The 21823-nt window shown below is 43.2% G+C and overlaps 1 protein-coding gene across 1 annotated transcript; it reads left to right on the top strand.

Moving 5' to 3' along the window:
• Positions 1-5721: 5721 nt before the first annotated feature.
• Gsdmc (gasdermin C) lies at positions 5722-21398 on the top strand. The gene is given in 14 exon segments (XM_076911405.1): positions 5722-6072; positions 9939-10153; positions 10762-10945; positions 12215-12377; positions 14934-15045; positions 17564-17695; positions 17875-17898; positions 18120-18149; positions 18353-18379; positions 19182-19321; positions 19823-19952; positions 20374-20447; positions 20991-21215; positions 21217-21398. Coding segments are annotated over 13 exon segments (1506 nt in total). The 5' UTR covers positions 5722-6072; positions 9939-9942; the 3' UTR covers positions 21271-21398.
• The last annotated feature ends 425 nt before the right edge of the window (positions 21399-21823 follow it).

Here is a 21823-nt window from a genome sequence, read left to right as displayed (position 1 = left end):
AAACGGAGACGTGAAGACTAGGAGCCCAGGCTGACTGCCTGAGTCACACCTGATCCAGAGCTAGGTTACTCCAGCAGACAACACTGGACTCTGAGAAGTTCAGGACCACAGACATACTTCTCTGGGTTATAGGGCTGTTCCTTTGGGAACACCACTGGTGGTTTAGTCATATTTAGAAAATTCCGTCTCCATGAATCTCTGTTAATGACTGTGAAGACCTTCAGCAGCTAGCCTAGGTCCATACACCATAGCTCTGCATTCTGGGCCCTTTCTTTTCCAAAGGCATTGGGGACCCAGGTGTGGTCTACAGAAGGAGGATTTGGGTTGAGGAAGGAGCAGGAATCCTACTTGCCTTCCCTGTGTTTGTATAAATTCCTATGTGGAAGTATCTAGGGCGAGACCTCGGTTTCCTCTCATATCCAGCCGCATTGTATCATGTCTTGTCGAAGCCAGGACCTCCCTGAAGTGGGCTCTGGGATTCACCTGTTGCATTTGTCCCAGGTGTTGATTTTAGGATGAGCTTTGGGCTGCGGCAGGGGGAAAGAAAACAAACTAGGGCAGGTGGGAGCTGGTCTAGGGGTGACTGGGAGCCTAGAGAAGACAGCCTGGCACACAGCTCTGGTAATGACTGGAGATGCTGGCTCCACCTCTCTCTGAGGTAGTTCCTAGGACCTACAGTCACTTTGAGGGATTCAGAAAAGTATCTGATTTGTTTTAAAACAGGAAGAAGGGAAATAAAACTTTTTAGTATGCCACAATACAAAAAAGAGAGGTATATTCTATATTCTTTATCCCAACTGTATTAAATGATAATTTTTAATATTTCTGTGGCAGCAAGGTTTGGGGAAAGAGAAGGCACCTGGGTCCTTTAGTGTCATTCTTCTGGGACCTACAAGAGAGAGGAGGAGAGGAATCTGGGCCCTAACACTGGCAGGGCAATGGTAACACTCCGCAGGGCAAAAGAGGGGTCACACTAAGGATTGGGGGTCAGGAGGAGGTGGGCTGAACTGGTGTTCAGAACACCCAAGAGAGCAGGGCAAGGATGGACCTGAGGCTTTGGGACACGTCCCTCAGCTTCGCATCTCAGTGTAGCTGATGGTGGGTGCCACCCGGCTGACCTACCGGATGCCAAGGCCTCTGCGCCTGCGCAAGGCGGTTCTGGCCACGTGGGACTCCTTTGGACCCTCGTTCTAGACCGCAGGATTCCAGCTCTGCCCCTGCTGTATCCACAAAGCTCTTTTCTGGATAACTGTAGACTTCAGCTCCTCCTGAGCGAGGTAAAGCTGTTTCAGCTCTCCTTCCTAGCCCCACCTCCATCCCCCCCAGTTCTCTCTTCTCCAGGATGGCAACACCCAGCTCCTCAATCTTTGTTTTTTCTTCCCTTCTGATACACATAGTAGCTCATGGGTGTAGCAAGGCTCTTCACTTCTTTCTGCTTCTCCCATCCGACTGGAACTGGGGGGGGGGGGCATTAACACCGCCATCCTTAGCCATTACACTCTGTATGGGCACCCACCCCACTTCTGCTTCTAGGCCTGCGAGCCATTAGGAACTAGCTATTGATTCTATCCTGAAGCCCGCTCCCATCACCCCCTCCCCCTCCCAAAGCCCCCCTCCCCCGGCTTCCACCTAGAATCGTTTCTTGACAGCCTAGATCAATCAATGCAAATCCTGAACTCTCAGTCTCTCTAAACTGTGTCAAGTCTGTTTCCACCCACTCCTGATCTTACTGACTTACAATCATTCCTTATAGGACCCTCATACCTGGCTGGTTCAAGGGTTCCGGTTTTGAAAATGCTAATCTATGTTCACAGAATTCCAAACTGCTTCTCTGGTCTGTCGAAGACTGCACCCTGTTTTCATTTTCCTTTCTCACTATGGGAGCCACACCTGAGACACAACGTTTCGACCCCCACCCCTTACCTTCCTCCACCCAACTGCAAGGCAGTTTTCAAGCTGACCTATAGTAAAAAAGAAGATACTCATTCTTCCAGAAGGGGCGGGGGAGATAAATTGAGCAAATTGACTTCCAGCTACACCTCCCCTCTACAGGAAAACTCTTACCAAAGGCTCAGGCTATCTGCACAGACATGAGTGTCACTAGTTTACCTTTCTCGATGGTTAAATGTACTCATGTGATTTCAGTGTGTGGTTATTTTGTTCATACATGTGCAGCAGTTTGTTACTTGTGCTCATGGGAGAATTTCTTTTTTCTATCCAAAGTAGCTAGGCCACCAAAGCTCGGGATTCTATAACCACCTCACCGTCTTAAACCTTATGCAACAGAATTAAAATATTATAATCTTCCTCATCTTGTAAAACTTGTGAAAAAAAATAAGGAAAGGCCATGAGTCTTCCTAGGTATGAAAGAGGAATTTATTGTAGATATGAGGGAGAGCATAGCCAGAGGTGTCAACATCTGGGGGAGTCTGGAGTGGACATGACCCTGAACCATGTGAGAGGGGGAGGGAAGAGAGAGAGGGGAAGCCAGGTGCAGCAGCCAAGAGGGCAAAAGGTAGAAAGGAGGGCGGGTGGACAAATGGCTGGATTGTATAGGGAAGTTCCTCTGGGGAAGTAGGGATGGTAAGCCAGCCATACTCTAACAAGTAAGGACTAAAGGATGCTGGGAAAAGCTGGCAGCCAGATCTGTGTTGATATATAGGCATTTAAGACTTACAGCTTCTGTCCAAATTTTTAAATGTCCCCCACCTGATAAAACTTTTGAAGCCTAAATCTCACAGAAGACTTCCTGATCCCTTACAGTCTTTCCATTCCTCTTCCACGATGTTCCTTGAGCCTTGGGTGTAGGGAATATTTTATAGATGTCTCAACGATGGGTGGGAATCGCATGGTTAATTTGTCTCAGCGTTTTGACGAGTTGCACATTTCTGTAATGGTCCCTGTCTTAGTCATTGTCCTATTTCTGTGAAGAGACACCAGGATCAAGGCAATGTTTATGAAAATATTTAACTGGGGCTTGCTTAAACTTTCAGAGAGTTAGTCCATTGTCAAGGTGAGGAACATGGTGGCATGGGGGCAGGCATGGTGCTGCAGAAATAGCTGAGGTTTTCACTGGGATCCATAGGCAGTGGGGCAAGGGGAGAGAGAGAGAGAGAGAGAGAGAGAGAGAGAGAGAGAGAGAGAGAGAGAGAGAGAGAGAGAGAGAGAGAGAGACAGACAGAGACAGAGACAGAGAGACAGAGACAGAGAGACAGACAGACAGACAGACAGACAGACAGAGAGACAGAGAGAGCGAGCAGGGCCTGGTATAGGATTTAAAGCCCACTGCCAGTGACACACCTCTTCCTAAAGGACACACCTACCCAATATGGCTGTATTCCTAATATTTCCCAAACAGTTTAACAACTGGGGACTAAGCACCCAAATGCACGAGCCCATGAGAGTCATACTTATTCAAACTACCTCAGTCTCTGCTGAAGAAAGTTTCTTTGTTGATGGCCAAGAGCTATAGTTATCTGTGAGTAAAAGGATAAGTGTTTAGAACACAGTTAGAAATAATACTGGTTTAGGAAAATGGAAGCAGTAGGGTTTGCTTTAGGGTCCATGACCTAATCAGCCATAGGTTTATAATACCAGGCACGAATTCCTTCCTCCTGAAGACCTTAAATTAGGAGGTTGTTGGTTGTCCCAAAGATAAAGATGCCACTAATATACCTTTGGGCAGAGCTTGCCATGATGGTCATTATTGTCATTTAATGGCTTTACAGCTTGATAGGATTACTGATTGCTTTCTTGATTTCCTCCTTGGTGGAAGCAAGGAAGCAGACAGCTTCCAGATCAGTCCTAGCTCAGCTCCTCCTGTGTCTGAACTGTGTGGTATCTTCAACAACAGAGTCTTCAAGTTGTGAGAGGCAAGCAAAGGGAGAATCTAAGTCCCAGTTTCAGTTGGAAACAGCTAGGTTGATTCAATGTCCATCTCCTAGGTAATCTTAGGGTCTCATTTCTTAGAGGATAATGTTAGTTAGTTAGATATTAGCAGGCGTGAAGGCCATTGAGGAAGGACCACCTCCTCGTGGAGTTTGCCTACTTTCTTTGGCATCACAGACCATCTTATTCATTCTCCTGCTGTATGGTACTTACTGACTTCTATTAGTGTAACAGTTCTCACCAAATTCACCGGGAACACTTTTTCAAGGTGGGCAAAGATAGCTGCTTGGCTTCAGAACTGGAGAGGGAGGTCTGAGAATTGAGGGAGCTGTTCACACATTTCCAACCACTCCTCCACGGTGAGGAAGCAGCTCATTTCTACCCCAGTCCCTGACCCTCCCAAGGGTTCTTCATTCATGCAATTTATGTGCCTCCATCTTTGGAATATTGATGCCTCTTGTCTTCCTTCTATTCTTCTATTTTCTTTTCTTTTGGTCTTTACTGGGTTCAACAAGACAATTAGGGTTTGTGTGTGTGTGTGTGTGTGTGTGTGTGTGTGTGTGTGTGTGTGTGTGAAGTAAAGCTCTGTACCTTCTTATGAGAGAGCAAGGTGGGTTTCGGATACAGTTGAACAGAAATATGTATGAACTTCACTGAGTCCCGTTAAACCCACAATATTGGACCTACTATTGGATATCTGGTTTCTTTCTTAGATTTAACTTATTTTAGAAAGTGGGTTATATAGGTTTAGTATTTAACTTCATAGTTAAGTTTGTGTTCACAGTTTAGGTCCTCTTGCTTTGTGTATGTGTGTGTATGTGTGTGTGTGTGTGTGTGTGTGTGTGTATTTGAGACCATGTTTCACTATGTAACTATGGCTGGTCTGGAACTTACTATGTAGAACCATGTTGGCTTTAACCTTACAGAGCACTTCCTGAGTCTACCATTTGTCTCTAAGTGCTGGGATTAAAGGTGTGTGTTATTACATTATCTAGGAAGTTCTTTAGTATTTTGAATTATGCCCTAATGAATATTTATACCTAAATATTTGTTATTTTTTATTATTTTATTAAAGCATATTTGTATATGAGGAATTAAAAGCTTATGATATTAACTTTCTTGGGAATTTTGGTATATACTACTACTAACAGAAATGTTGTCATGTTTTTTTTTCTATCAATATTTGCATGAGAGTCATTGTCATTACATCATTGATGAAAAAAAAAGTACTTATCTTAAAACAACAACAACAACAACAACAACAAACTTTTGGGGCTGGAGAGATGGTTCAGAGGTTAAGAGGACTGATTGCTTGGCCAGGGGTCCTGATTTCAATTCCCAGCAACCACAAGTATCTGTAATGGAATCTGGTGACTCTTCTGGTGTGTCTGAAGAGGAGTGACAAATAAATCTTTAAAAGAAAAGAAAAACTTAAAAAATAAATTAAATGAAAAAAACCCTTTTCTTAATCAAAATGTAACTAGATTCTCAAAATTATGTCTTGTGATTTCTAGTGAGTTTCAAGTTTTTAAAATGTAAACTTGATTTTGTTTTTCTCTAGTGAATTAATATTTTGGTGCTTAACTTGTTTGTGAGGTTAAGTTCTGTACTTAAACCCAACTGAATAAACCTTTCCTTCTTGGAGTTGCTTTCTGTCAGGCATTGGTTATGGCAATGAATGACACCACATTGCAGTGTCAGCAAAACCCTATCTTCCCATTGCAGTCACATGTCACACCCAACACACGTCACACCCAGAGGTGTGTGAATCCTTCCAACCCCACTTCTTGACAATCATGAATCAGACTTGTTCAGCTGGTTTTCTTTGTGAAGAGAGAGAGTTTCCTAAGAATCCTCCCTCCTCTGAGCCGGGAGAGCCTTCTAGGTGCACCTACAAATGCTCTTTGATGCTGATCCCCACTCTTTTGGATGGTGGCTTTGAACACTGGTTCTGAGCTCAGAGCTTAGTTCCTGGAGAAAAGAGTTCATCCCTGTGCTCACCTGGCCAGAATACTGCATTGAAAATTGACTCAGACCTGCTAAAAGGAAGGAGACATAGTAAAGAGGATCACGTTGATTTGGTCCTGGAGTTCGTACAGGTTATACTTGGATTAGAAGGTCCAAGGACTAAGGAGTCACATTCAGTCGTACTTCCTCTAGGGGAGAAACACCGGCTTCTGCCTGGTAAGTGCTGATGGGGATGAGGGACTAAATGAGGAGAGGAGGCTGTGTGGTCAGAGACAGAGTTCTTCAGGCTGGTTTGCGAAATGAGTTGATGGGTTTTCCTAAGTAATGTGACCTGCAGGGAAGGAAGCACTTCTTATGTTGTCCATAAGAGAATTAGTGGAGAGCTCATGAGAGCGTGGAAGGGCAAAGGCTGGTCTCTGACACATCACTGTTCAGGTTTGGTGTTGGGGACATAACTGAAAGTAGTCCCATGAGGACTCTGTCACAATTATTGAGAGTTCCATCTTATTATATTCATATCGTTCAAAACTCAGTTCCTTGTCATTGGAAATCTTGTTCTTTGCTGTAAAGAAAGTGATTTAAGCAGATTAATCTTAGTCTTTTCTGCAAAGTATTGTTAACATATGCAAGTTCACAACCAAGGTTTTGATTTTTACCCACATACCTTTGTCTCAAACATTTTATCTCTATGACAGTTTCTACTATCCTGTGCTAGTATGTGTGATTAATCTTTCCTTGACTCTCAAAATCAATGTGCTGAGATATGAATTCACTTTCCTTCTCTGCTTGGAAATGACAATCAGGGAAACGGTACCACCTCCATCATGTTGCCTGATCTAGGAACCCTGAGGTCCTCTGCACTCCTCCTTTTCTCTATGGTTAGCATAAAACCCATCATTAATTCTTTTAAATTCTGTAGCAGTCTTGAGTCTTCACCTTAAGTTGCAGATATGTCTTATTTGAATATTGCTATGAATAGTCTCAGAAGTACTTACATTCTTTGGTGCTGAATTTTTTTTTAAGACAGGGTTTTTCTGTGTAACAGAGTCCTAGCTGTCCTCATTTTGTAGACTGGTGTGGCCTTGAATTCACAGAGCTATGCCTGCTTCTTCCTGCTGAGAGTGTGTGTGTGTGTGTGTGTGTATATATATATATATATATATATATATATATATATATATATATATACACTCCTTAGTGTATATGTGTGTGTATACTATATATTGCTCATTGGTAGTACCATTGGCCTTATGGATTCATGGATTCCACAGCTTTGGAATAAACTGACTATTGAAAGAACATATTCAGAAAAGGGCTTGGGAAGATGGTTCAGCAGGTATAACATTGTATATGCATGAGGATCAGACTTTGGTTTTTTTTTTTTTTTTTTTTTTTTGTAGGTTTTTTTTTTTTTTTTTTTTTTTTTTTTTTAGTTTTTTTCTGTCCTGGAACTCACTCTGTAGACCAGGCTGGGCTCAACTTTGGAGATCCACCTGCCTCTGCCTCCCAAGTACTGGGTTTAAAGGGTTTAGATTCCACTGTCCCAATAAGTATCAGACTTCTAGTCCTAGAGAACCATGGAAAACCCAGTGGGCAAAGTGCCAGCTTGTAATCTCAGCACACAGGAGGTATAGAGAGGAGACCTCCGGGGCAAGCTGATTAGCCAGACTAGCTGAGGTGAAGACTTCCAGGATCAGCAAGAGACTTTGCCTCAGTATAGAAGGTGGAGAGTGATTGACCAAGTAATTCAATGCCAACCACAGGCCTTCACATGCACACATGGATGAGCGTTCATAGAAATATGTACCACCATACACCCAACCATGCATACATACATGCATACATATCACACATATATGTATGTTTATAAAAGGAAAATATTTAGGGGCCAGAGAAATAGTTCAGCAGCTAAGACCTGCTCTTGATGCTCTTCCAAAGGACCTCAGTTCAGTTCCCAGCCCAGATGATGCTCTGTCAGAATGCACAGGGCTCAAGGGACTGCCCTTTTGAAACTCTGTATCAAAATTAGTCTCTTCTCCATTAAGTCCTTTATGTCAGGTAGTTTTTCATAGAACTTTTAAAAAGTTACTAATCCAATAGCATTTTAAGTATTCTAGAGACAACTTAAATGTTCCCGGGAGTTTGTGGTCATATGCAGATTTTGATATCTATTCAGAGACTAGAAAACCCAGTTATATAAAATTATGACTGTATGTGTGGAAAATGTTTTCTATAATATTCAGTATACTGTGGTAAAATCCACAGCATGAGATCTGCCTTCAACAGAGTACAGATCCAAACCTTCCTAGCAGATATGCAGTTGCCTCATCTGTGTAAAGGAAACACTAAGCAGATTGACTAACAACATTGCCTTTCTCCTTCTTTACAGAGCTCTCTCTGGTAGAACACTGTTGTACCCTCTGGGTCTTGGAGAGTTTGAAATGATTCATATAAGTAGAATCATGTGTGTTTGTTTTTGACTGACATATAGTTCAGCATCCTCAAGATTTATCAAATTATTGCATTTTGTAGAATTTCTTTTCCTTTAAGGCTGGTAATAGTCCACAGCAAGATGTCATATTTTCCTCATTCTATTGACAGATATTTCAGTTGTTCTGATGTGTTTGGCCTTTGTAAATAGTCTGCAATGATCATGAATGTGCTACTGTGTTGTTGAGATACTGTCTTCAATTCTATTCTTTTTTTAAATTTATTTTTATTTTATGTGTGCGAGCACACTGTTGCTGTCCTCAGACACACCAAAAGAGGGCATTGGATCCCATTACAGATGGTTGTGAGCCACCCTGTGGTTGATGGGAATTGAACTTAGGACCTCTGGAAGAGCAGGCAGTACTCCTATCCCCATATCTCCAATCCTATTGGATCCTCAGTTCTATTCCTAAGCTTTTTGAGAAACCTAGTTGATTTCTGTAGAGGAGATATTTTACATTCTTTCAGTGTACCTGGTTTCATTTTTAACATTAATACCAACAGCCATTGCCTTTATATTTTTTGTAACAGCATCCTGGGAGATATAATGCCTCATTGTGGTTTTGATCAACATTTTTTTATGATTAGTGGTGACATTGTCTTTATGTATACTAATTGGTTATTTGTATTTCTTTTTGGTAGCACTGGGTCTTGAACTCAGGTCCTTATACATACTAAGGAAGGATTCCAATCCACTAGATAAGTAACTGATTGCATTATTTATGGAAATGTCTATCCAAGTCATTAGCTCTCTGATTTCTTCTTTTTGTATTTATTGTTATTTTAAATTAGCATGAAATAATGGGTTTTATTATGACATTCTCACACAACATATTATATAGTTCGTCATGTTCACCCATTATTATTCTTGTTCTCCTGATCCACCCAAAGGCCCTATCTTTCTGAAAAGTAGCCCTTTCTTATTTCTTAATTTATATATACTTATTTTATATATGTGTATTTATGTATATATATATATATGTATATATATATGATATAGTATATGTGTATACAAAAAGCATGGGATATCTGTGTTTCAGAGTTTAGTCTATTTGGCATGATGATCCTGAATTCCATCTGTTTTCCTGTACATGGTGTAATTTTACAGTTGATGGATGAATAAAATGTAATCGTGCATCTATACCACATTTTCTTTCTCCATTCATCTTGTAAAAAATTATTTATTTTTATGTGTATGGATGTCTTACCTGCAAGTATGTCTGTATAGCACATATGTGCCTGGTGCCTGATGAAGTCAAAAGAGGTTGTAGGGTCCCCTGGAAATGGAATTACAGATAGTTGTGATCCATCATGTAAGAGCTGGGAATTGAACCGGGGTTCTCTGTTAACCTCTGAGCCATCTCTCCAGCCCTTGCACCCATTCATCTTCTGGTGGCCATCTAGGTCAAGTCTGTATTCTGGCTTTTTGGAATAGTCCCTGGATAACTTGGCTGTATATATTTCTGCTGTGTGCTGATTTGGGGGTTCTCCCACATATCGGTGGCTTATGAAAAACATCACAAATCACTGAGAGTCAGTTACACTCTTTCTTTTCTCATCTAAACTTTGTGCTTCCTTCTATCTGATCCTAGCAACATGTCCTACACATTTGACTGGGTTAGCAAGGATGTGGTCAAAAAGCTTCAAGGAAAAGATCTGAGGCCTGTCACACGCCTGTCAGATGCAACCAAATTCCGCCAGTTTGACATACTTCAGAAGTCTCCCCAGTCACTGTTTTTTAAATCCGAAGATACTCCAGTTGGATATTCCCTTCTGAAGATCTTGGAGCCCAATTTTCCTGTCCCAGGTATTGTCAGTCGAGGGGCAGAGAAATGTGAAAATCAGCATTTTCAGTCTGCAGCTTCCCAGAGTCCATGAGGTGCTCAGACAGGCAGCTCGTGAGCCATTCTGCTTAAAGGCAGAGGACAAGGAAGGCCCTTTAGGAGTCCACTCATCCATGCATTTGGTCTTAGAAGACTTTCAAGAGTCCCTTTAAATAGAGATATGATACACAGCTCACAAAAAGTAATCAAGGTTCCTTAAACATGTCGAAAGTTACATAGTTCAAACTGGTAGAGTTAAGAGCCAGACTGAGGTCAGTCTATCCTCAAGTCCCAGGTGTTTTTCTATGTCAGCAAGATACCCTGGGGCTGGATTCTCTCCTTGGAAAGATGCTTCCCCAGGGACTTCTAGACACTGCACAAATGATACTTTTCTTTCTTAGAATGAAGACCATGCTTGCATGGGTTCCAGAATTTGCCCTCTGTGGTAATTTACATTTCAAATATTTATTATTAGCTAGCTTCTTGCCTAAGATTTAAATGAGGAGGGGAACTAGCCTTATTTCTCCCATTCTCCAGAACAGCTGTTCCACAGTGAATTCTGATCTAAACTTGTGTGCGTTTTCTTCTTCAGAGCCTGAAGTGTCAGCTCCCATCCCCCTCAAACACACCGTATCCCAGAAACTGAAGGCTAACGTGGATGTCAAAGCCATTGCAGAAGGAGGTGCATCCGCAGAGTTTGCTCAGTCCTGTGGATATGACATCGAGGTTCAGAGTACGAGCATCCCAGATTCAAAACTGGAAAGTCTTCAAAACAGGCAAGGTCACTGGGGTGGGTAAAGGACGGCTCAGACGAGTTTCAGGATGTGTTCTTATAGACAGAGAGGCAGTAAACAGGTTCTGTTGCTGGGGTGGATGACAACTCAATTTATTCTACATAAAAAAATTGTTGAAATAATGATGTATTGTTCACTAATAATACCCATTAGGGTGGAATTATCCATTACTGTTCTATTAATGGGACGGGAATAGAAAAACAAGACAGACAGACAAAGGTTCTGGTATGCTAGAACTTTCTGTTCATTGTACAGAGGATGGGCATGTAATGAAAAACAAAGCAGTAGAAGTGAAGGTTAGAATATTGATTAAAATATGCCAGAGATTGTAACAATCACTTTAGGCAATCAACATCCCAGTGCTTAGGGATTTAGATTGACTTTTTAATCACATCTCTCTCGGTATATAATTTAGAAGTAGAAATTCATGTCTCATGTGTAGCATTTTGGTGTGACATAAGCATGTAAGTCTCTAACATATTATCACTGCCTCTGGTAACCATTGTTTAAAATATTTTATTACATTTATTATTCTCTCTCTCTCTCTCTCTCTCTCTGTCTCTCTCTCTCTCTCTCTCTCTCCCTCTCTCTCTTTGTGTGTGTACATGCATATGCATGCATGCCATGACTCACATGTGGAAGTCAGAGGACAACTTGCAGAGAGTCAGATGTCTCCTTTTGCTGTGTGTATCTGAGAATCAAACTCAGGTCCTCAGGGCCTGCAGCAACCACTTCTACCTGCTCAGCCGTCTTGCCAGCTCAGTAACTGCTATTTTTTTTATTTTATTTTTTTTACTTTTTTGGGTTTTTGAGACAGGGTTTCTCAGTGTAGCCCTGGCTGTCCTGGATCTCACTTTGTAGACCAGGCTGGCCTCGAACTCAGAAATACAACCTGCCTCTGCCTCCCAAGTGCTGGGATTAAGGGCGTGTGCCACCACTGCCCGGCAGTAACTGCTATTTTTATGGCAAGAACATTTACTGCCTACTGTCTTAGCAGATTTCAAGCACATGTAGCATATTATCAACTATAACCACATGTTATCTGGGGACCTAAATTTATGTCCTCACACCCCCCGTGGCCGGCACTTTCTTGATTGAGCCACATCCCCAGACTGAAGCTGACTCAATCTCTTTAGTTTTTAAAGGCTGGTTCACATTTTCTGTTGTTTGTTTATTTGTTCATGATTTGGTCTCTGTTTCTATGAAATTAGCTATTTGGATCTTTTCATTTTTGTTTACTTACATCTTCAGGAAACTGTTGGGTCAGGAGCCATCATTTGTGACGAATTGCCGGCTGGGAAAGAACAGGCTGTATGTGGTGACAGAGGCCTTTGAAGTGATCAAGGGTACCGTGCTGGAAGGCAGCAGCAGTATCGGCCTTTCAGCCAAAGCGCTCATCCCTCAGTTTGTCAAGGTATGGGATGGGGGCAAGAAAGCTAGTCCAGCTACTGTACTCTTGCTTCTTGGGGGATTCTGGGGACCAGTTTCTAGGGGTCAGAAGGATGGGGTCATTATTTTCCACTGCTCATGTGTAGTATATGCTAACTTTTGATCTTAGATTATATTCCAATACCCTTGTTTACAATGCTTTAAAACATAGGATCAGTGTATATTAATAAATTCCAGACTAGGTGTTATTATTTGGTACCATGTTTTGAGTAAACAATTGATGCTGTAGAAATAGAAATGTCAGGATTCTGCATTATCTACACACACAGTTTCATTGTTGGAAAAACACAGGAACACCTTTACTAAATTGTACCTGTTAATCTATGTTTTATGATCATCTGATAACAGATATTTTTTGAGATGTGGTCTTACATAGCCTAGATTGCCTTCAACTGACTATGGACCTAAGGCTGACTTTGAACTCTTGGCCCTCTTGCTTTCACTTTCCAAATGCTAGGATTGTAGATATGTTTCACCATGCCTGGCTATGGTAATAAATGTTTAAAGGGGCAAGATTTAAATACCTTCAAGTATTTGTGATTTACATGATGTATGACCAAGTCCCATATGAAGTCAGGCTTGTCAAAATAACAGCCACTTTCTCTATGGTGACTTTAAAACCAAGAAAAGCTCAAATGAATATACTTCAAGCCCTAAAAGAATACAAATGCCACCCTGGGCAATTATACCCAGCAGAACTGTCAGTCATAATCAAAGGAGAAAGAAAACCTTTCCACAATAAACATGTGAAAGAATTTATGATCACGAGGCTAGCCATGCAGCGGAGACTAAAAAGAATATTTGTGCATGAAGCAAAGCGTAAGATGTACAAGCAGCACTAACATTAAGTCAGTGATTAAACAAAGGACCACAAACACCATAAAAGTAAACAAAGTGGCAGAAATCAATAAACTTAGTGGTTTAAACTCCCTAATCAAAAGACACATATTAGCAGTCTAAATTTAAAAACGCAGGACCAATTTTCTGTCTCCAAGGAGCATACCTCAATCACCAAAGATAGAAACTGTCTTAGGGTAAAAGGTTAGGCAAAGATATTCAAAGCACAATAGAAGTAGACTGACAGCAATTGCTATAGTAAAATCCAATGAAATAGACTTGAATCCAAAAATAATCAGAAGAAAGAATGTCAGTCCACACAGATCAAGAGAGCAGTCCAACACAAAGACATTATAATCCTAAATGCATGTGGTGGTTTGAATATGCTTGGCCCATGGAGTGGCACTATTAGGAGATATAGCCTTGTTGGAGTAGATGTGGCCTTGTTGGAGGAAGTGTGTCACTGTGGGGGTGGGCTTTGAGACCCTCCTCCTAGCTGCCTGGAAGATAGTCTTCTCTTGGGTGCCTTTGGATCAAGATATAGAACTCCAGACTCCTTCAGCTCTGTTTCTACCTGGATGCTGCCATATGTCCTGCTATGATGCTAGAGGAGTAAACCTTTGAATCTGTAAGCCAGCACTACTTCAATAGTTGCCTTTATAAGAGTTGCCTTGGTCCTGGTGTCTCTTCACAGCATCAGAAACCCTAACTAAGACATCATATTTTCACCAAGCATGGGTATACTTAGCTTCATAAATCAAACACTTATATACGTAAAGGTACATAAAGGTATGTCTTGATGTATGCAATGAAAATGTGGCAATAAACACAATGAAATTTTATTTACCTGCAAAGATGTGTGAAATTATGAAACTTTCATGAAAGTGTATGTAGCTGGAAATAATAATCCTGAATGAGGTAATCCAGGCCCTGAAAGACAAATGCTTCATGTCCTCTCTCACACCCTGCGAGGCTGATGAGTTCGGTAGATGGTACCTCTAGGCTCCCAAGGAGATAACGAGTAACAGGACAGGAGATACAGAAGACGTTAAATAGACTGATGGAGTTTAGATCTGGAATGAGGAGATGCAGTCTCTCCCAACAGCTAGCAGAGAATACAGACCTATGTAGAAACTCAAGTGGGAATATGGGTGAGTCAGAATGAAACCTCAACAATAGAAGACACCACATTGACTGATTGAGATAAGATCTGGAATGAGGAGAAGCAGTCTTTACCAACAGCTAGCAGAGAATACAGACCTACGTAGAAACCCAGATATGAATATGGATGAATTAGAATGAAACCCCAACATTAGGAGGAGACAATAAATCATATACCTAGTTTGGAAAACTTAAGACATTGCAGTAGCTCTGCTGCTATGGCTCAGTGGTAAATACTAGCCTGGCATCCACGGTGCTCTGAATTCAAGCTCTAGGCCTCTCTAGGCACACCTCCCAAATTTCAGTGTAGGTAAATATTGTCATACAAGGGAGAGAAGCAGCAACTGGACATGGGGACCAGGAGGGAGGAGAGGGAAGGGAATGCTAGTGTTTTCTCATGAGCTTTCTAGATTTATTTGACTTGTAAATTACAGGCATATATATTTTGGATTAAAAGTAAACATTTTTAATGGTGCAATGAGACAAAGAGCTATAAATCCCTAGAAATGTTTTATCTCTCCAGGGTCAAGCCCAGGGACAGTGGCAAAGGGACAGAACGGATTCAGTACCTATCCTAAAGGGCGCGGTGTTGGCCTACAAGAAGAAACAACTGGTCATTGAGAATAACACTTGCGGTGAGCATCAGTGGGGGCTTGGTGAGGATGGGGTGTCCAAAGGCATGGACCTCCTCTTCTCTCCTGACTACAGGCCAGGGTTACTCCTCACTGTCTCAGGCACATGTTCAGTTTTCAGTCACCTCTAAGCATGGCCAAGCTCAAATACTGCTAGCTGTAGTTGCAGAGGTAGCCTCCTGCATAAGAAGGGATCTGACTTGGAGTGTTCAAATGGAGGTAGCTTTAGCTGGGTGAAGTCCAGGCTAGTCCCAGCCATCTCTAAGCATTCATGTCTAGCCATTCAAGGTCCTGCCACGCTCAGAAGCACAGTAGGGAGCTGCCAGGTTGACCAGGTGACCCATAAACTCACATTAAAGCACCTTAAAATAACAGGAGCACAACGTAACGTCAGTTGAAAACTGTAGACAGAATGCCTGAACATAGTATAGGATTTTTTTCCCCGAGACTCTCACCTTGAGATGTACCACCCCCCCCCAATACACACACCACACACAACATACACACATCACCCCCCCCATACACATACATTCAGTCTGCCATGGGGCCTGAGTGTTTGTATTAGGCATGGAGCTGTGTGTGATATGAGTGCCAGAATATGAGTAGGTCTCAGAGCCCCAAGTTATTCCTCAGTGTGGAGGGCAGCTCCTCAGAGAGGAGGGGATGCCCTATAGGTGTGTGTGTGCGCGCACATGCACGCCCCCACATGCTTTGCACACATATGTACACCCCCCCACACACATGTGTGTGTGTGTGTGTGTATCCACATGCATTTCTGCAGTATCTACCTTGTAGTTTCTGGTCAAGGCAAAGTCCTGGAGCCTATTCTCTAGTCATCGGCAAGAGACAAAGAAGCTGGGCTCTCCAATGTAGTAAGTACAGTTAGTGGCTGATGGCGTCTAGAGAAATTGTTCACGTTCTTAGAGCACCCTTGATTGGGTCATAGGATGGGAAATGGGAACAAGGTTGGAGATGCCTTTAAAATGTCTGGGGGAGATGACCTTACTGTAAATGTTTTCATTTATAGAGGGGAAAAAAAAATAAACCCTTTACACAAAATATTAACAGCAAAACAAAAAGTAAACGGTGGGATTAGATCAGATGTTGTTGTACCCAGAGAACCAAGGCCATGCTTGTGGAGGCTGAATCTGGGGGGTGGGGGTGGAGTGTTTTCTGGCGGATAAACTCTATAGGTTGAGGTGTGCACGGAAGGAGAGCAAGTGAGGCCCCAAGTAGAGGACAGTTAGGGGAGCTGACTAGGTGAGTGAGAAGAGGCAATGGTGGGAGGAGGCTCTGGGATGAGGGGTTCTGAAGATGCAGAGCCCAGTTATTGTCAGGTCAGGCAAAGTGCTCAGTGAACTGAAGCAGTGAAGACAGATTGGAGCCGGATGTAGTATTGCCGGTCACTTACTCTACCTCCTTTCTTCATGTCAGCTTGGGAAAGAAGCAACACCGTCGCTTCCCCCTTACACACGAGAAGACTAGTTTTCATTGAAGCTGCTGGGCAGCGATAAGGCAATTATTAAGTCTGTTTGGTCTGTTATGAGGACTAAATTTGTGCTTGCCGGTCAGCACATTGTCCCTGTTGATTCCCTTCCATACCTGATTCTGTAAACAAGATGCCCTGCTCGCCCCCTAGTGCCCAGTATGTGACTTGCAGACACTCTTTGAGGTTTGCTTTTTGTTTTAACTTCCTTTAGTTCACACGTTAAATGTTGTCATCTTTGTTTTCTTCACAGGCTCATTTCGTGGGCCAAATGCTTGAATTTTGTTGTTAGGCAAGTTTTAGACCTCAGCACCACTCTGTGAATGTGAATGCAAAACAATGCAAAATCACCAGATTGAGAGTAGATAAAGAAAGGCCAGCTAGTAACTGAAGGCTAACAAGAGACCTGTATGTCAGGGCAGGAGGAAACCCGTCTGCTTTACCTCATGGAGTATTTATTTGGTTGTTTTTATTGTGTGCGCATTTGTGTTTTGCCTGCGCCTAAGCGGACCAAGTGCATGCAGGGTCCGTGGAGACCAGAGGAGGGCGCTGTCGTGTGGGTTCTTGAACTGAATTTTGGTTCTTTGCAAGAGCTGCATGACTCTTAACTGTTGATCTATCTCTCCAGCCCTCATGGAGTAATTCTTGAATGTCAGAGGGTGTAATGGTGACCTAAAGTGCTTATTTAAGATCCAAGTTTCAGGCTGGTGAGATGGATTAGCTCGTAAAAGTGCTTGCTGCCAGGCCTCATGACTTGAGTTCTTCAGAACTCTGTGGCCCACATGTTGGAAGGAGATAACTGACTTCCAAAGTTGTCCCTTGACTCTGTAGGTGCTCCAAGAGACACATGCACATGCACACACAATAAATAAACAAACATAATAAAATGCAAGTTTCAGGGCACCTGTGAAAGCACAGGACACACAGGTTCTTAGGTTGACTGCACTTTGGTCTGGGAGTCCCCAAGTGGGGTGTGGGAAGAACTCTAGCTGGTGTAACCTCACCTCCCCTAACTTGAGTTTCTTTTCCCTTCAGCCATTCTCCTTTCTGGTAATGCTAAGAAGAAGACCTTTCCCAGCATATTTAATATGGTACCTAGGTGTGGTTTTGCTGCCCAGCCCATGAGAATTGACCTGCCACCATCTGATGATCTAAGCATTGAGACAGGTATGACACTGTTGAACAGAGATCTGCCTGGGGATGGGTTTAGCATAGGAAGTTTCTCATAAGAGGAGAATTGCAAGGTGAAAAGCAAGGACGGATGGAGGAGTTGGGAAGGTCAGAGGTCAGGGGAGGAATGGAGAGAGTGAGTCTTGGGGAGTAAACCCTGTACTTTCTCTTTCCAGAGCCATATTCAACAAGACGACTAGGTGAGTAAGTAGTTCCTGGGCGATGAAAGTCCAACCTGCTTCCTCATGCAGACAACTGAATAACAAAAACCCACCTAATTGTCTTCACCCAAGGTCTTGAGATCTGGTCTTCAGCATAAGGGGTTGGGTGGGGAGAGGGGTAGGAAAAAATGGGGGAAGATATAGGGGACATAAGGACAGATACTAATTCTTGGGTGGGCCAATATATCATCTCTTTCTAGGCTTGTGGATAAATGACATTCCTCCAATTGGTGAGTGTCTGGTGGGGTTGAGGGTGGAGATCTGGGTGATGCTACTAGCCCTGGCTCTGGTTCCTGTGGGATGGGAAAATTTATGGAAGGCCAATGTGGTGAAGGCATAGACTGGGTGTGGGGCAGGAGGGAGGAGATGGTAGGAGAGACTCTCCTATGTGTGTCTCATGAAGAAAGGTAACAGCTTGTGTTTCTCTTTCTAGGAAGTATAGAGGAGCCTGTCCATCTAGGTGAGTGTGTGTGTGTGTGTGTGTGTGTGTGTGTGTGTGTGTGTGTTTGAAGAGGAAACCCAGGCTTCTAGTGGGAAACCATAGGCTCGGAACTCAAATGAGAACTTTCTTTGGAATTCAGAAAATGAAGATATACTTTCACATTTTCTTTTTGTTAGTTCAATTCACGCCTGTGCAGTTGTGTGCACTGACGTTCAGTGACGACAAACTGGGGATCAGGTATTGCTTCAGCATGGGCACTTGTGAAAGAGTCAGACAGATGTACTTTGATGCTTTCACTGTGGTACCCTCCCACTGCCACGGATCACCCGTGAGACATTTGGAAGAGCCAGAACATCCTCAAATGCAGTACTTGGCTAATTCTTTATAGACTTCAGAGATACTTACCAGTAAGTGTAGCTCTTATGTGCCAGGTGCCTAAGAATCACAAACGTGTTGACTCCTCACCACATCCCCGCACATGGAAACTGATCATGAACACTAAGGATTGCTATCACCAGAGCCCAACAGTACATTTCATTCCTGACATATCCCAGAAATGAATACGTGGTTATTTTTCTTCCGCTTGCAATAACCAGTGTTCAGATTTCCATCTCTACCCTCAGTACTGTGTCCTCTCCTTTCAGAGTGCTAATGCTGCCTGGCTTCTAGCTACATGATAGTTGCCTTCCAGGGGCTCAAGTAGGCTGTCACTGGAGACATTTTTAGCTCCTGGAAATGGTAATGAAGGACTTACCACCCCAGGGATATTTAATCGAAGAATTGCCCTCACTTTCTGATGGGTGTTGCTGTCTGCGAGCAGATTTCAAATGCCTGCAAAATGAAGTTTCCCTAAAAACCGAGCTACTGGCTATGCTCTCCAAGGATGTTCAAGATGTTGTGTTCTCCAGTCTCCTGCACATGCTCAGTGACAGGGAGGTGCTGTATGACCTGATGAACATGGTGAGAGTTCCATAGCTGCCTAGAGAGGATCAAGCCTGTAACGGTCAGTTTGGGAGAGGGGGATGCCAAGATACATGAGGGAGGAGGATTGTATATGATGCTGAGGAGGCTGAGAAAGATGTCAAAGGTTGGGGACTCTGGCTCCATGCACAATGTAGAGGGTTAGTGAGTGTGGCCCCCTGGTTCTGCTCAGAATCCCCATGGGGGAGGTGCTTAGCTCCTCTGGAAATAGGCACATTACACAAGAATAGTTTTGAGCCAGATATGGGAAGCTGAAGCTACTTGAAGGAAAGTCGAAAGTTCAAGGTCTTTCTGGACTACATAGTTGAGTTCGAAGCTGGCTTGGGCACCAGCCTGAGACCCTGTCACATGAATAAAGAAAATGAAGGGTAAAGGAGGCCGAGTGTAGCTTTGTGGTAACGTACTTACTCAGCATGTATAAAGCCATCCTGTCCCCAGCACTGGGAATGATGTTATTAACAGAACACCCGTCTTTTGTAGCTGGAGTTGGATCAGTTGGGGCATATGGATGGCCCAGGTGGCATAATCCTACATGAGCTGCGAAAGGACTCAAGCCCCCCGTGGATTGACCTAAAGGACCTCATTCTTTATCTCCTTCAAGCCCTCATGGGTAAGGACGATTTGAGGGGAGTGTGGGGGGAGAGTCCTCATGTTGGTCCTCAGAAGGCTGTTTCAGATGCCACCTCCCCAGAGCCTTTGGGTTATCATGGCTATTCTTACATCACCCCTTGTCTCTAATGCCAGCAAGGCTCAGCGTGATAACAGTGCATGGACCAGATGGAGTCTGAGGTCTACAAAGTGAGCAGTTGCCAGTCACCTAACACATCCTTGGTGGAAGGTGATTCCTGCCTCAGGCCTTAGACTTTCTGGCTTTGGGTCATGTCGCTTATGAGCTGGGAGTCCATCTCAAGGGCAGACCACCTTTAATTTGACCTTCAAGTCTAATGGGACATATTCCTGTGTCTCAGAGTTTTCCTCTCATTGGATTTCCTAGTTCATAGTAAGAAGAAAATACATTTTCCTCCCCACAGTGCTGAGCGATACCCAACTCAACCTGCTTGCCCAGTCTATGGAGATGCAGCTCCTCCTGCATCAACGAGAGCTGGTAAGAAACCCCCAGGGGCTGGCAGTCCATGGAGGGGGGAAAAGGAAAGCAGGAACAGAAAGAACATTCTAGAAGAAAGCAATAAAGTTTCTACAAGGAGGGGAGTCGGGAACCTTCTGGGGAGCAGGCAGGTTGGGTTCAACCTTATCAGGAGCATCTCTGCATTTATGGAAGCCTTGGGAGCAAGGCCCACTAGGTCTAAGTTATCTGTCTAAGAAGACATCTTTGTAAGAAGTAAGGGATACAAGTCAGTCACACCCTTTGTTTACGGTTACCGTTTGCAAATTGCCTTTTCTCCCCCTATATATTTGTCTCTAAATACAAAAGTGTGTATAGCCATAGGCATACATGTGTACACACACATGCGGATAACACTCTTGTGTAGCATAGGCCATATTGTGTTGTAGGTGAGAAGACAATGCATAGTGCTTTAGGTCTTCCTTACTAGTTCTTTATCCTGTGTGGCTCCTGGGTGTTGGGACAGAAGATTTCTCACCCTGGGGTCAGAGCCTGGTTTGCCCTATTTGATAATTTTTGTTCTAGGTGAAGAACATCCTACAGCCAAACTTCAAGTATCCCTGGAACATCCCCTTCACACTCCAACCTCAGCTTCTTGCCCCACTCCAGGGGGAGGGCTTGGCCATTACTTATGAACTGCTGAAGGAGTGTGGGCTGAAGATGGAGCTGAATAATCCCAGGTCAACTTGGGATTTGGAAGCCAAGATGCCCCTGTCTGCTCTCTATGGGAGCCTGTCATTTTTACAGCAACTTGCAGAAGCCTAAAACTTCCCCCAAGTCTGGCTTCAGTTCTGGATACATTTGAGATATGGCACCATGACATACACAAGAGTGGTGATTTGAGTGCATGCTTTAGGCTGGTGGGAATAAAGATGCTACCGGTTCTTTCTCTTTTTAAGATGTACTATTCATTCACAATTATATAAATAATATACTCAGGTCAGATTCCACCTCCCCCCCCCCCCATTGTCCCTTTTAATCCACCCCTTCCAAGTCCCTTCTTCCGAACAACTTCTCATTCATCATTTGTTTGTTTGTTTGATGCTTTGCTGCATGTGATTAGGGTTGTTTGCACGAGTATGGGATTATTAACTTGAAAAAGGGAAACCTTCCTGAGGCTACCCCCTCCTCAGCAGCATTAACAGCCTACAGTGTTTTAAAGAGGGTGGGGTCTTACAGGCCCCTTCTCCATCCCTGTGGAATGTTGCTGGGCTAAGGTCTTGCTTGGTCTTGTGCAGGTAGGTACCCATTGCTACTTTTGAGTTTATGAGTTTAACAGCTATGCCATGCCGTTACCATGTCTAAAAAAAAAAAAAAAAAAAATCCTCAAATAGCATGCTAAAGATTTAGACATTTTC

Source organism: Arvicanthis niloticus, chromosome 13, assembly GCF_011762505.2.
Source record: "Arvicanthis niloticus isolate mArvNil1 chromosome 13, mArvNil1.pat.X, whole genome shotgun sequence".
Classification (NCBI taxonomy): domain Eukaryota; kingdom Metazoa; phylum Chordata; class Mammalia; order Rodentia; family Muridae; genus Arvicanthis; species Arvicanthis niloticus.
This window is presented reverse-complemented; position numbering and strand designations above follow the sequence as displayed.